The 15977-nt window shown below is 41.7% G+C and overlaps 2 protein-coding genes across 2 annotated transcripts; both read left to right on the forward strand.

The window, feature by feature from the left end:
- Nucleotides 1-7300: 7300 nt before the first annotated feature.
- Nucleotides 7301-12487, forward strand: LOC123003213 (uncharacterized). Its single transcript, XM_044394988.1, has one exon. The coding sequence runs from the start codon at nucleotides 7301-7303 to the stop codon at nucleotides 12485-12487; it is 5187 nt and encodes a 1728-aa protein (XP_044250923.1).
- A 1930-nt stretch (nucleotides 12488-14417) lies between these two features.
- On the forward strand, nucleotides 14418-15707 carry LOC108067938 (cylicin-2). Its single transcript, XM_017157217.2, has 2 exons — nucleotides 14418-14573; nucleotides 15015-15707. Exons 1-2 carry the CDS (start codon nucleotides 14418-14420, stop codon nucleotides 15705-15707), a joined length of 849 nt encoding a protein of 282 aa, XP_017012706.2.
- The last annotated feature ends 270 nt before the right edge of the window (nucleotides 15708-15977 follow it).

Raw genomic sequence — 15977 nt, forward strand, 5'->3', positions numbered from 1 at the left:
TTGTAGTTGGGACTTTTTACATGGGTGGCGTGGTTAGGGGGGGTTCGGCTTACAGCTGAAAAGCTGCTACTGCAGTTGTTGCTCTTGCTGATTCCGATTCAGAAGCGGATTCTGCGCTTGGCCTCGCTTACACGGAGATTCATTTCAAATCAATACACATAAAGAATAAAAGGTAGGCAAACCGCTGAACCCACACACGATTGGGAAAATTGAGTGGGGTGGGAAACTGGTGAGGCGGGGAAGTGGAAAAGTTGGATCGAAATAAGCTGCTCTATGCAATGACTGTGTGAATGCTTTCGCAGGGCATCGCATAATTTAGACGACGCCTGTCCATGTATTCGACCGATTCGAGTCCACCGTCATCCTTCCAAATTCTGCATTCAATTTGCGAATCTATCTCAGGTGTCGAAACAATGTGAGATATTTGCCTTGTGCCATGCGAACTGTCATAAACTTGGCTTATACCAGGAGTCTCAAAAATATGGCATTGCTCACCTGGGAGTCAAAGTAATCCCATGATTTAAATTTACTTAGTTGATTGATTGGAAATAATTCTCTAATTCACTCTTATTTGTCATAATTTAATTAATAAATCGCTTAACTGATTTGAATTCAATCAAATTTAAGAACAATTAAAACAAAAATCGCTATAACGTTGGTACTTAATAAATAAATACTAAAATTATATTTTATTTTTATAGAAATTGTTATATTCCTAAAATATTTTTATTAAAGCTAATATAACAACTTTTGTTTATGAACTACAAGCCATTATCATAAGCCGCTCATATTTTAACTATTACAAAATCGTTGAACTAAATCTGACAGCCAAATAGCACACTGAAAAACTCTGATTTTGCATAATTTCGTGAAAACTTTCGTCTCGAAAAGCAGAACACGAAAATCCCTTTAATATGCTGGATCAGCCCAGAGGGAAAACAACAATGTAATTCCAGTTATATGGCAACAGCAACACAACAATATGGGTAAAAGGTACAAAAGTTACCTGCTCGGAAACCTCGTCCATGAAAACCGCCGGCAGACAGACAGATTGCTCATACGCCACGGTGGCCGCTTCCCCCTTATCGCCAATGTGAATTAATTAGCTTTATTCCGCCAGTTTTGCTGCTTTCAACTTTACTTATCGATTTGCGAGGACGCCATTCCATTTTTACCTTGACTTAAAGTCGAGCCACAGAATCTCGTTTCTCCCTGGGCAAAGATTCGGTTTTTGGTCTTAATGAAAACGCACGCTGTAACAACAACCACACAACAGACCCACGCCCTCAGCAAATCATTTAAAATTGTACAGACACATGCCACGCCCTCGACGCCCCCGCACCCATACACATGGGACTGTAAGAGAAAGAAGAAGAAGCATCAGCCGCAGAGACTGAAGGTGAAATTGTTGCTAAAAATGCGAAGCGTAAAAATGCAGCGTACGTGCAAAATGTACCGCAAGCAGGGGCGTGGTTGAAAAGGGGGTGTAAGTCATAGTCATGCAGCCCCATGGAAAGCCAACAAACCTTGGCTCAAAGTTTTCAATGCGCGCGTAGCGAAAACAAAAGGATTTTTATTGAATTTTGAAATGCTGCGCTGTGGTGAAGTCCCCTCGGTTCATCCCCTACCACGAACCCCACCTATTCCACCCTCCTCTCCATCAACCCTTCGACCCACATTTCAATACAGGTTTTACAGAACGGGTGTGTGTGTTGTGTGAGTTGAGTGAAAAAGCCGCGACTGTCACGCTGCATTTGCTGCAAGGAGCAGCAGCATCAGCCAGAAGAATACCTCAGCAAGGTGCAACTTGGGCTCAGCCAAAGCCATCACGTGCTGGCGGGGGGCTTACACTTTAAAAATATTTTACTATTTTACATTTGAAAAGTTTTATCACGTTAAAAACCTCAATATAGTTTATATTGGTTTTTAAAAATCTTTGGTATTTTATGAACGGACGATATTCCAAAATTTGTAAGGTATTAGTTTACATTATCTTAAACCTAAAAATAATTTTTAATCAAATTGATGTCCTCTAGATATGAATGCATAAAACCCTTAAATAAATCATTATAAATTCCCTGTATGTAAAACATTCACAAATTCAACATTTCGGATTCTTCTTTTGTTATGAAGTCAAAAAATTATAGAAGTGCAACCCTTTATCTTTTAAAACACATACTGAACACAATTTTAGGAATTTTTAAACGGAATTATAAACCAAAAAGGACATTTCCCTATTTAAACGTTATGAAGGCTTTGAAAATTTTTTGAAATTCTTAGCAATTTACACCTACATTATGTTTTTCTAAAATTTTACTCTCACTGCACAAGAAGCTGTTCCATTGGGAATTTTCAGATTTTCCACATCGCCAGTGCGATCAAAGTTTAGCGGGGATATTTTAAAGCTTGTCAAAAACGTTGCAATAAATAAACGTGGCGAACTAAAGACTCCACCCTTAAACGTCTTCAGGGAGCTGGAGAAGGGCGACAAGGGCTGCGGCTTTGCTGCAAAACATTTGAAAGCGCTTGCAGGTAAATAACGTTTAACGGGAATGCTTTCACCTTCGGCTAGTTGACCCCAGGCACCTGTCAGTATTTGAGGTAACAAGGTGGATGAAAATCGAAAAACGAAGTGAAGCGAAGGAAATTTAATTCACACGAAAAATTAAATGCAGATGTAAATGGCAGAGCAACGTCATTCGCAAGAAATCTAAAGCTGGCCGTCGGTTGCCATCCTATAATGCCAGATTGCGTTTACTAGACATGCCCACCCTGATCAACCGTAGGATTTGTCACGGTGTTATGTTTATACACAAGTTAATAAATGGTGATGTCGACTCCTCCTTTCTCCTTAGTTCCCTAAACTGGAATGTGCCATGCAGGACAATTCGCCGGTATCGGCCTTTGTCTCTGCCATTTTGCAGGACAAATTTTGCCCTTAATGACCCTTTCCGTGTTCTTTGTGAAAAATATAATGATCTCAGTCACGTCTTGTTGTATGGAGTCTCTTCAGTGTCTAATTATAATAAGTTATTATTGTTATTGTCCTCAAATATGTAATTCAACGTGCCTACCACTCGATGTGAGCAGGGGCATATCGCTAAAAAATTCCCCTTATGTGGTTTGGCGTTTCTAGTTCTTAAATACAAAATATTATAAATGTTTTACAAGCAGTCCATTGCTTAATAAAATACAATACAAAATACAATACAATACAATATTCAAAGCACTATTAAAGACAAGAAATGTTATGGCCATCTCCGAAAATGTCTTTAACTTAGACAACATTTCTCATCTTCACACCATCGATAATATTTTCTTTTATTCAAGAACTCTCGACAAAAACCGTCCGTTAAATTAGGGCAGAAGTTTTTGCCCCAAATCGAATGAATTACTAAGAAATGTCCTGGCAAAAGTAATGATTACCTGGAAAAGATTTCGAGATTTCTTTTCATGGCAGACCCACACACACATAGAGTCACAATTAAGCCTTTAGTCAATGCCTCTTGACCAACCTCCTTTCCGATGTGATTACATAAATCCCGAAGAAAAAATAAATAGTGGTGGTGGCTGGGGGTAAACCTTTTTTGATTATGATTGGGACACATGGGGAAACGACTGCTGGTCGACTCAATATGGCTAAAAGCCAAGCGAGAAAGCCACCAGGTCCTTGGGTATTAGGCTAATTGCTGGACCAACCTGAAAAGATATCCGGATCCGGATTGAATCTATGGAGTGGATGCAGCTCCTCGACTCATGTCAATGCCAAGCCAAGTTTAATCAACGTTCCACAGACTTTTTTCTCGCTCCCTTGGTTTTTTTTCTAACGTTCCCCGTAAATCCTATAGTTTTTGATACACTTTCTGAGGTCGTTCCAATATGTCTTGAATTTATAAAATGACTAGAAATAAACTATAAATATTTATATATTTACAAAATATTATTTTATAAGTCCCATGAATATTACCATTAATAATATAAGCTATAAAATAATATGAGTGTTTGTTTATTATCAAAATATAATTTAATTTAATTATAATATTAATTGATAAATATTTTTTTAAAATTACAAACAATTTTTTAATATTTTACCTATTCTGAGTTTACAATGTAAATGAAACAAAAAAATTATTCTTGAATTTTAAAAGTTGACTATAATCAAAACAATCCTAAAACAATATGAACATGTTTTTTAATCTTACTGCAAAATGTAACGAAATATTGCTCTTAAATTACTTATGCGAAAATGTTGATTACTTCACGATTTCCTATGCAACAGTAAGGGCATTTGTCGCATCGTAGCCACAAGGCACTTTTTGTTTAGTTTTTTCGTATATATGCAGGCAGCCTGATGTTGGCAAATTAATTCAGGAAATTCAATAAAAACAAGCACCAAAACATGGCAAACAAAACTCGTCGAGTCGTCGAGAATTTGCCCCCAATGCTCGCAGCTCCATGCAATCAAAGAGTGCATAGATAAATCACCCGGCTAAATCCAGTGGGGGGTTGGGAAATGGAAGGGGTTCTGAAGGGGGGACAGAGGCGGGGGGGATCTGGATGCCTGCGCTGGGCGGCGGTGGGTTAAAAAACACGGCCAAAATGTCAATGCAAATTTAATGGCTGACAATTTATATGCATGCCAAGTGACTTTTGGCCAACTACTGAACTTTGTGTGAATGCGAAAGCAGCCGGGGAACTGGGGACAGTTTGGAGTAGCAGTAGCAGGAGCACAAAAACGGGATCCGGATCCGGAATGGTGGGCTGGGCTAGAAAAAAGTTCCGAAGGTGCCAAGTGGCTGTCAAACTTTTCCCCAGCAAGAGGGCGAGTAGGAATTTTCCCCAAAATCGAATCGAATCGAATGGAACGGAATGGAAATGCGAAATCGAATGAAATTCCTCGTTTGTCCTTGTTGCCGCGGCTCATAAATTAACTCTGAACGCATCCCCCCTCACCCACCCATGTCCATGTAACCCTCCTATTTCCCTGCCCTCCATGTTAACATTAACGGTTTATTTATGCCGCCGCCGACATTTAAAATGCATTTCCTGCGACCAGGTTGGCCCACAAGATGCGACCAAGCGGAGGCCAAGAGAAATGGCCAAAAAGCGATGGATAAACAGAGTCGGAGAAAAGAGGATTAAGAGGTGCCGAACGGAAGAGCGAGGGACCGGAGAAATAACTTTAAGACGTGTATTTATAACGCAGCACGGCAACTTTATGGCGACGCATCGGGCGCATAAATACGGAGAAGTGTCGACGTGACTCCGGAAATGGTCAGGGGAGAACAGAACAGAAATATGCCTCTGGAAGAAGATGTTAAAAATACCAAAAACTAGGTCAACTAATAAATTTACCAAGAAAAAGCAGGCCGCAATATTGAAAATAGGCAAAGCTACACCCAAAAAAAAATGATCATAGAAACTAAACTATTTCTACATTAAAAGTAAACTATTGAGTGTCAAAAATTTCTCGATACTCTGAGTATTAAACTAATGGACTTCGAAAGTATAAAAATGAAACTTTCGAAGTTGTCAAGTTTAAACTAACGAGTGTACAGTTTATACTCACTCAGTGTACTGAAATTTAGGGTGCTAGTTTATTTTGTATACTATTTAGTATAATGCCAGTATAAATATTATACCCCGTATAAAAGAGACAAAATTCAAAAAATGTTGTTCTGTACTTTTCATATATTATTAAAAATATTTTTTACATTTTTATAAATTACTGAAGGTAATTTTTAATTTAACAAATAAACATAAATACAATACATGTACAAAATATGTACGTGTGTATGCATATTTGGGCAAATGCAGTTTTACCGCTTATGTCGCTGATCATCTCCAGAGTGGTCGCCGTCCAGATGAACACCGGAGTTTGGTCGGGGACGCTGATATTGAAGTAAACATTGCGCTGGCCGCGGTCAGAAAAAATGCAAGCCAATAGCAAGATCCTTAGTTTCCCGGCATCTGGAGCGCAATTCAAGGTGGTGTCAGTAAAAAGAAAAGAATTTACTCATTAGTTATGGACTAAGACACAATTTAAATGTACTTACATTTCAAATAAGCCCAAAATAAGCAAATATTAAAATTTTCACAGTAATTTTCACAAACAAACCTTAAACAGACCGCAGCGTCGTTTACAAAATACACTAATGTAAAACCCTTAAAATACTAACGCGTCCGAATAGCATTAAAAAGCGGTAACACTTTTTCTGTTCGAAATGTCCAGGTTCCAAACCAGAGCATCCTGGCTTCACACCAGGAACGAAAACCGAAAACTTCGGTATAGAAATTAAACTCAGGACATAAACTTAACACTATTTAGTCTTAACTTAACACTATTGAGTCTGCTCCTTACATTATTTAGTTTTAAATTAATACTGACAGTTTGATACTAGCTGTAGTATACTTTTAATACAACGCGTATTAACTGTGTTTGGACCTTGTATTATATTCGAGTTTAATGAATTTTATTGTATGAAATTATTTCTTTGCTTGGAACCTATTCCTATACTATTTACTCTACCAACATTCTTGTTAACATTACCTATTCGCAACATGTACCTATTGTAAACATTACCGATTCGCAACATGTATATCTTAATTTGTAGAATTTGGAGACCTTAACCTTCGGCCCGAAGTTGAGGGCTTCCCGATCAATAAACGACTTGAAATCAGACCAGCAAACTAACTGCACGCGTTTTGGTTTCACCCTAGATTCGCTAGGGAACGTACATTTTGGCGACCGTGACAGGACTCACGTTCTGTATCAAGTTCAATTTCAAGTTCAATTCGCATACTTCGGCGAACTCGTTTGGAAAAGGTCAACCGTAGATTTGATCAGTCGGATCAACACACAGCGTTTGTGGCGAGATATCGGTCGCGCATCTACTACCCGGTACCTAATTCGTGACATTTCTTCGTGACAATATAATCGTCATCGCCGAAAGTAATCAAATCATAGTGCCACCAATTTCGTGTTCCTCCTCGCACCATTTCGATCTGTCCGAGCGGCAGAATCATTAACCAAAAGGAACTAAAATTGGAGCATCGTCGCATCGATTACATAACCACAGTTATGTAACCGTCTCATAACCCACACATTCGTAGTGGAACCTAATCATTTGGTTCTCTCTTTTGATCTACATTCTTCTTCTGGCAACACTGTTCACTGGAAAGTGGAATTCCAAGTACTGACTTATCGATACTTCCAACAAACGGTCACACTCAGCAAGGGCTTTTGGAAACACATCACTAGTGGAAAGCGGTACTTGGAAAATAATTACGACGCAATAAGATGGCCAAGCCGGAAGAACGTTTAGCTACTCTTTTACAAGAAAAGAGCAGCCTACTTCTGGCCATGAAGAACCTCAAGAACCATGTGGAAGCTGATAATCGGATGACTGCCGCAGAATTGGATTGCCGAGCGCAGGTGCTAGACGCTCATTTCAGGCAAGCGTCTCAAATTCAATCCAACATTGAGCGTCTAGACCCAGAAAACAAAGAGAGAGAGATCCTCGATGAGTTTTTCATCTCAACCAAGGCAGCCATTCTCAGCAGCTCCTCCAAACTTAAACGCGAAAGAATAGACGACAACAGTTTTCTAAATTCTACTTCTTCCCAGTCACATCACACTCGATTGCCTTCATTAAAATTGCCCAAATTCGATGGAAAATACAGCGAGTACAGCCGATTTATGACTGCATTTACGCACTTGGTGGACGATGACGTCACAATTAACCCAGTCGACAAGTTCAATTATCTCCTTAGTTGCTTGTCCGACACCGCCTTGAGTGTTGTGTCGTCTTTTCAAGTTTCGGAAGACAATTATCCCAAAGCCATGAATCGCCTCAAGGAGCGATACGACAAGAAGGTACTCATCTTTCTGGAGCACATATCTAGCTTGTGCGCCCTACCCATCATGGAACCCGCAGACGCAAATTCACTGCGTGGTATCTTGGACACCGTTTCTGCACTGCGCGGGTCATTGCTATCACTCGGCTCAGAAACTGATATTCTCAACGCAATTCTAATCCACAACGTTCTCCTGAAGGTGGATGCAGATGCTCGTCAGGCCTACAATCGATCTCAAGATTATGACACGTTGCCATCCTGGGACAACTGTTATAAAACGCTAAGCCGACACAGCGAATTCCTGGACTGCAGCGCGCCCTGCATCAATAAGGAGCGGCTGCTAGAGAAGCGCCAGGAGAAACCAACCGACAAACGCCACGGCAACCTACGTAAGGCATTTGTCGCCGCCCAGAACACCTGTCTAAAATGCAAATCAACGGATCACAACATCGGTAAATGTCCATCGTTTGCTGCACTCACCGTGGATGAGCGGTTCAACATCGCAAAGCAACTATCCTTGTGCATAAATTGCCTCGGAAAGGGGCACATGGCAGGCAAGTGCATTTCCAAATTTAAATGCCGCGTATGCCGCGGACTGCACCACACTTGTTTGCACCGATACACACAGGTCATCACAGCATCACAGCCAATGGATGACATTTCTCAAGCGGATCACTGCACAACGCACGCAGTGTCCCTTCTAGCCAGACAGTCCAAACGTGCTCTCATTCCAACTGCAGTGGTTCTTATCAAAGACAATTGTGGGTCCTATCAACACGCACGAGCTCTCCTCGACTCCGGATCGGAGATCAACTTCATCACCGAAGAATTGGCAAAGCGGCTCCAACTGACCCGTGTTCGGCAACAATATGACATCTGTGGCATTGCAGATGCACGTGCAAAAATGAAATTCTCAGTCACCACAACAGTAAAGTCAAGAATCGGACACGGGGAATGGTTGCTCGAATTCGCCATAACCAAATCCATCACTCAAAGCCAGCCGGAAAGCATTGTCGAAACCAACGGATGGAAGCTTCCGGTCGGAATCGAACTGGCCGATCCTTTCTTCTACAAACCAAGCAAGATCGACATTTTAATCAGCATCCAGGAATTCTTTGGTCTCTTGGGAGAAGGAAAAATCTCTCTGGGTCCAAATCTACCCTATCTGCAAAGGTCCTCACTTGGGTGGCTGCTTGGCGGCAGAATTGACGAGCCTAGAAGTGTAAAGGCACACGCATTCATGTGCAAAACGGAAAGCGTTCGCGATCTCAACGTCAACTTGCAGCGCTTTTGGGAAATAGAAGAACTGAGCACAGAACGTCAAGCACTCACAGAGGAAGAAGAAGCCTGCGAAAACCACTTCAATTCTCATGTGACAGTTCTTGCCTCCGGACGCGTTCAGGTATGTTTACCATTCAAGCACTCCCCTGACGCTCTGGGCACATCAATGGAGACAGCCAAATCTCGATTTTTACAACTGGAGAAGCGCCTAGAGCGCAACCCTTTGCTACGGGATATGTACAGCCAATTCATGAGCGAATATCTCTCGCTCAATCACATGCAGATTAGAGATCATGTTGATCTCACCCAGCCACACTACTTTATTCCCCACCATGGAGTTCTACGCCCGGACAGCTCCACCACGAAGCTACGTGTAGTATTCGACGCGTCAGCTACAACATCGAGCAACATGTCGCTCAATGATATTGTTATGGTCGGCCCAACCATCCAACAGACGCTCTTACTAACACTCCTCTCATTTCGCATTCACAGACACGCTCTCAGTGCAGACATCTCTAAAATGTACCGACAATTTATGGTACACCCCGACGATCGCAAGTTTCAACTTATATTTTGGAGGTCTTCAAGTGAGCAGCCGCTGAAAATCTATCAGCTCAATACGGTGACCTATGGAATGGCATGCGCACCATTCTTAGCAATACGGAGTCTTCAGTTCATCGCCCAACGAAAACAGGAGCAGTATCCTGTTGGCGCCTCCGTACTCCTCGAAGACATGTACGTCGACGATCTGCTGACAGGGGCAGATTCCATCGAAGAGCTGCAGCAGAAGGTCTTCGAAGTTAACACGATTCTCGAAGACGCAGGGTTGGCACTTGCAAAATGGAACGCAAGTCATCTCATTGAAACAAATACGGAGTTTCATATCAAGCCTAACGGAGACAATGTGACGAAGGCCCTCGGCATGTCTTGGAAGCCCCTATCGGACGTATTTTGTTTTCGATATGCGTTGCCATCGGGCGGAGAGATTACCAAACGACGCGTAATTTCAATCCTGGCTCGTCTCTACGACTTACTTGGCTTGCTCAGCCCAGTGGTCGTTCGCTGTAAAATCTTCGCTCAACAACTCTGGCTGCAAGGATTTGGATGGGACGACACTCTCCCATCTAACCTCAAGGTGGACTGGCATCGAATTGAGTCGGATCTCCAGAACGTCAACCAAGTCGAAATACCTCGATTTGTAAATTCGTCACCACATCAGCTAGGACAAATCCATGGGTTCTCAGATGCATCAGAGCATGCATATGGCTGTTGCATTTATTTGCGCACAAAAATCGACGGCAAGTTTATATCACGCTTGATAATTTCAAAGTCAAAGGTAGCGCCAACCAAGGCACTCTCGCTACCGAGATTGGAGTTATGTGGAGCAAGTCTGCTCTGCAACGTATGGCAAAAAATTAAGCACAAGTTCACAAACTTAATCAATTCGACAATCTTTTGGACTGATTCGCAAATTGTGCTTCATTGGATAAATCTACATTCATCACAGCTCAAATGCTTTATTGCCAATAGAGTATCCAGAATTCAAGAACAATCGGTTGATGTAACTTGGCGACATGTACCAGGAAAGAGCAACCCAGCAGACATCGTCTCACGCGGATGCGCAGCTTCGGAATTATCGGACACAATTTGGTTCTCTGGCCCTGAATTCCTCAGATTAGATCCGGAGTTCTGGCCACAATCACCTCCAGATTGTGAATTTGATGATCTCTACTTGGAGAAGCGGAAGGCAGTCTCATTCGCATGCAGCAGCATTCAATCTACAGATGACAAACCAAAGATAGCGGATGATCCACATCTCGGAAGCGTCATGCTAGAAATTGTCAATCGCACTGGGTCCTATCGACGTATTCTCAGAATAGTAGCGTACGTCCTTCGTGTATTCAACAGAGTTCCAGCCAACAGGAAATTCTCAGTTCAAGACGCAATGGCCATCGCACCCACAGAACTAAATCAGGCATTCACACACATCGTTGCTGCAATTCAAAATGCTTCGTTCTCAAAGGAAATCTCACAGCTTGCCAAAAATCAGGAAATCAAGGACAAAACAATTCGAGGATTCTCGCCTTACTTGTCACAGGTAGAAGTAGGAACCTACACACTCACCGTTCTACGAGTAGGAGGTCGACTAACTAGAGCCCCAATTCCTATCGACGCGAGATATCCTATGCTCCTCCCAAAGGACCATGATTTCACCTGGAAGTTTGTCAATCACTTGCATAGGACTAACATGCATGCTGGAGCCAAAGCGCTTGTGGGACTACTTCGTCTACACATTTGGGTGGCTAACGCCAAAAAACTAGCATCATCTGTAGTCAGGCAGTGCGTCCACTGCTACCATTACAAGCCCAGACTTGCGAACCAAATCATGGGTTCGCTTCCTTCTGACCGACTGCAGACCGTCAGACCATTCACTGTAACTGGAGTAGATCTGTGTGGACCGTTCTTAACATCCTATCGCATACGCAGCAAGGTGCCATATAAGACTTATTTGGCGATCTATGTTTGCTTCTCATCAAAGGCGGTCCACATAGAGCTGCTCTCAGACCTTTCAACTAATACATTTATTCTTTCGTTGAAGCGCTTTGTTTCTCGTCGGGGCAGTCCCTGTCGCATATATTGTGATAACGCGACAAATTTCACTGGAGCCAGCGTCCAACTCAACCGCTTCAAGCAAGAACTCTTTAGTCAGCAAACTAAGCAGGATCTGGAAACCTTCAGCAACGACACTGGAGTTGAATTCTGCTTTATTCCGCCAAGAGCTCCACATTTCGGTGGACTCTGGGAGGCGGCGGTTAAATCTATGAAGAACCTACTTATCAAATGTATGTCGGACAGCGGGATGACATACGAGGAACTCCAGACGATCGCTATAGAGGCCGAAGCCATCCTAAATTCTCGGCCAATTGCTGGTCATTCAGAGGATCCCAATGACGGGGAAGCTCTCACCCCTGGTCACCTCCTCACTGGTTCGTCCCTCAAGGCACTCCCGGAACCAGCAGTGGATGACAGCAAGTTATCGTATCTAACACGATTCCAACGCATAGCATACACAAAAAGACGCCTCTGGGACCTATGGCGGCGGGATTACCTGCACACGCTTCAGATGCGAGCGAAATGGACTTCTCCAATTGCAAACCTCGAACCTGGTCAGATTGTTCTCATACATGAGGACAATAGCCCTCCCCAGCACTGGCTAACTGGACGCATTATCAACTCGATCAGTGGAGAGGACAACAAAGTTCGTGTGGTCAATGTTCAAACGGCCAAAGGAGTTATACGACGACCAATCTGCAAGATCGCACCTCTGCCGATCCAATATGGTTCTTGAAAGGTTGTACACCTTTCAACGGGCGGAGTATGTTTGGACCTTGTATTATATTCGAGTTTAATGAATTTTATTGTATGAAATTATTTCTTTGCTTGGAACCTATTCCTATACTATTTACTCTACCAACATTCTTGTTAACATTACCTATTCGCAACATGTACCTATTGTAAACATTACCGATTCGCAACATGTATATCTTAATTTGTAGAATTTGGAGACCTTAACCTTCGGCCCGAAGTTGAGGGCTTCCCGATCAATAAACGACTTGAAATCAGACCAGCAAACTAACTGCACGCGTTTTGGTTTCACCCTAGATTCGCTAGGGAACGTACAAACTGTAAACTTTCGGTTTTTTTTTTGGGTGTAGCCAAAAATGTATTATTTCACACGGATTTACAAATTAAAAGTACAAAATCCCAGGAAAAACCTAAAGTGTAAATAAAATAAAGATTCTAATTATTAAGATTCCATTACGAACAGAAAAATGTGTCGGAAACTTAATTAATGATGAGGGTGCGAAAGACAAATAAAGTGTAAACGCAAGATGAAAGGTGTCACCCCAAGAAAGTATACAGTATTAAGAAGGCCATAAACAAATGAACTAACTAACCTTTTAACATTTTAATTAAGTCCTATAGGCAGAAAGGGCAATTTATCAATTATGAAATACCAAGTGATAATTCCATTTCTAAATTATATAATTATTTTCCCAGAGACCAGGAAAACCAAATTTATTGACATGTCTGGTTTCCAGATCGCCCACTAAAACATGTTCTTATCGCAGACCCTTGTCTTCTTACTTCCTTCCGATTTCGTGGTCAAATCCCTTTTGTTGTTATCAATCAACCGCTTACAAGACACTCACAAGTGGCCAATAAATTATTAATTAAGTTGAAAATCAAGCCAGCAAACAGCAATGCTCATGATTAATGGATAATTGGGGAGGGGGCGTTGCCTTGTAGCGAATCCATCATGCGATTGCCGTCGAACTTAACCAATCGGAAGACTCCAAGACCCACTGTGCCACTTGGGCATTCGATTTTGGTCTTCTGGCCTGGTAATTTCCAATGACAACAACAACTGGTTCGGTTTTGCAATGTGCAGCGCAACAAAAGTCGCTTGTTTTGACCAAAAGCACCAACAGTGGCAAGAAAGAGCTCCCAAACCGCAAGAAGTTGGCCAGTTCGAAGGGTTTTTCTGTCGGGAACAACGTTATGCACTTAAAGACAAAAGAAACACTGGAAACAACCAAACAAAAACCAAATAACAAAAAGAAAAAAGGTTAGGAACTGTGGGCAAAGCTATTTCGACTATTTGGCACCCTAAAATATTTTTATAAAATCGAAAAATAATTAGAAAAATATGTTGAAAATACAAGTTCTTGAGAAAATTTCTTTTAATTTCTTCAGCAACGATATCATAGCTATTTAACACTAATTAACTACTTATAACACAATGAAAAGCCTTATATTTAAATATGAAAACATTGTTCGACAGGTAAATATGCAATTAAAATATAAAATTATAAAAAATAAAAGTTAAGACTGTATACATAATATCAAGTTATGTCATACCTGTAATTTGATCACTTAAAAAATACTATAATATCAAAAAATATATATATATATATGGGGTAATATACCTTTGAAATACCTCCTACTGAACGCAATACACCGAAACGAAACCCAAATAAAAAGGGTTGCAAAAAGCGGGCAGCAAAGTTGGCAAATCAGCCGCAAACTGGGGCAGGGCGAGAAGAGAGTGGATAAAAAGCTCCGGCGGCTCGAGGCGACTCCAGTAGACAGACGGCGATAAGCGGGCGTGGCAGTCGCACCAGAGAGACCCAGAGGAATCAGAGGAATCGGAGGAATCAGAGGCAAACGGTGGAGGCAGCCACCCAGGATAACAAGGAGCAGCAGTGGCATCAGCTATGTGGCCGGCCTGGCAAGTGATAACGCTGCTGGGGCTTCTGGCCAGGGCTTTGGCCCTCCACTCAACGCCGGACAGGGCCATGGCCATAAGCTCGGCGCTGCTTGGCCAGGGCTTTGAGGATTTTCAGCCATACTTCGGACAGAAACAGGACGAGGTAAGAATGTGATTATTCTAGTTGAACTATTTTGTTCTTATAATAAGTATGGTTTTCAAGATATTATTATAAGGAACGGCCCTAATATAAATAATTAATTATATAATTATAATTATAAATGATTAAATAATTAATAAATAATTCATTCATAATTAATAAATAAATAATTCAATAATAAAGTTCAAAAATTTCCTAATATTTGTACAAAATCTGTAACCCCATTTTATAAAATTGAAGTATGTCTAAATTTTGAAAGTTCATATATATTGCTTAATCATTTTTGAGACTGTTTAAGAACTACATTTTTTTATATCTTCTGTATCTTCTATTTCTTTTATCTTCTATATCTTTGTATATCCCAAGCCAAAATAGTAATATTAAGTATACGCCACATTGCCACCAAAGGAATTTTCTTTAATCTTAATTATCTTATCAATTCAGGGCGAAGATCAGCTAGTGGCCGCCTCGAAGCACGAGGAGCACTCCGAAGGCGGCGAGGAGGAGTCCGGAGAGGAGCACCACAGCGAGCATTTCCACAAGAAGGGAGGAAAGAGCAAGAAGGGTCACAAGCACGACGAGCACTCCGAGAAGGGCGAGAAGGGTCACCACGACAAGGAGGGCAAGAAGGGGGAGCACGGCGAGGAGGAGGGTCACGAGAAGAAGCACAAGCACTCCGAGTCACATCACAAGAAGAAGAAGAAGGGCTCCAAGGGCGAAAAGGGCAGCGAGTTCGAGGATCATGGCTCCTACAAGAAGGGACACTCCATCAAGGGCAAGCACAACGTCCACAAGGTGGACGAGAATAAGAAGGAGAAGAAGTTCTACGACGAGGATCACAACAAGGCCGGGGAGGAGAAGCACGGCGGATTCGAGGAGTCCAAGAAGCACAAGAAGGGCAGCAGCTTCAAGAAGGGTCACCAAAAGAAGGGCGGACACGAGGAGCACTACGGCAAGAAGGGTCACAGCAAGAAGGGCCACAAGAAGAAGGGTCACAAGGGACACAAGAAGAAGCACGAGGAGTCAAAGAAGTGGGGCCACAAGAAGGAGCACGGCAAAAAGGGTGGCGAGGAGCACAAGAAGAAGTGGCACAAGTCCCACAAACAGAGCAGTGAACACGATCATGGACATCATTAAATATCGAATCGACATTCCTGCAATTTCACCCACATTTCTTGTATTTTATAGGCATTAAAAACAGACAATTCAGACCCAGTAAATAACTTTCGTACTATTTTTTTCACTTTTTGGTATATCTGCAGATATACCAAAGCCATGGCTTTATTATTCTTTGATGAAGACTTCAAACGAACATTACGAAAATAAGATTAAAATATTTGAGTTTCAAAATGAACATATTTTTTAATAATAAAATTCAGAGTACCAAGAAAAACTCAATACAATTCA

Source organism: Drosophila takahashii, chromosome 2L, assembly GCF_030179915.1.
Source record: "Drosophila takahashii strain IR98-3 E-12201 chromosome 2L, DtakHiC1v2, whole genome shotgun sequence".
Lineage (NCBI taxonomy): Eukaryota > Metazoa > Arthropoda > Insecta > Diptera > Drosophilidae > Drosophila > Drosophila takahashii.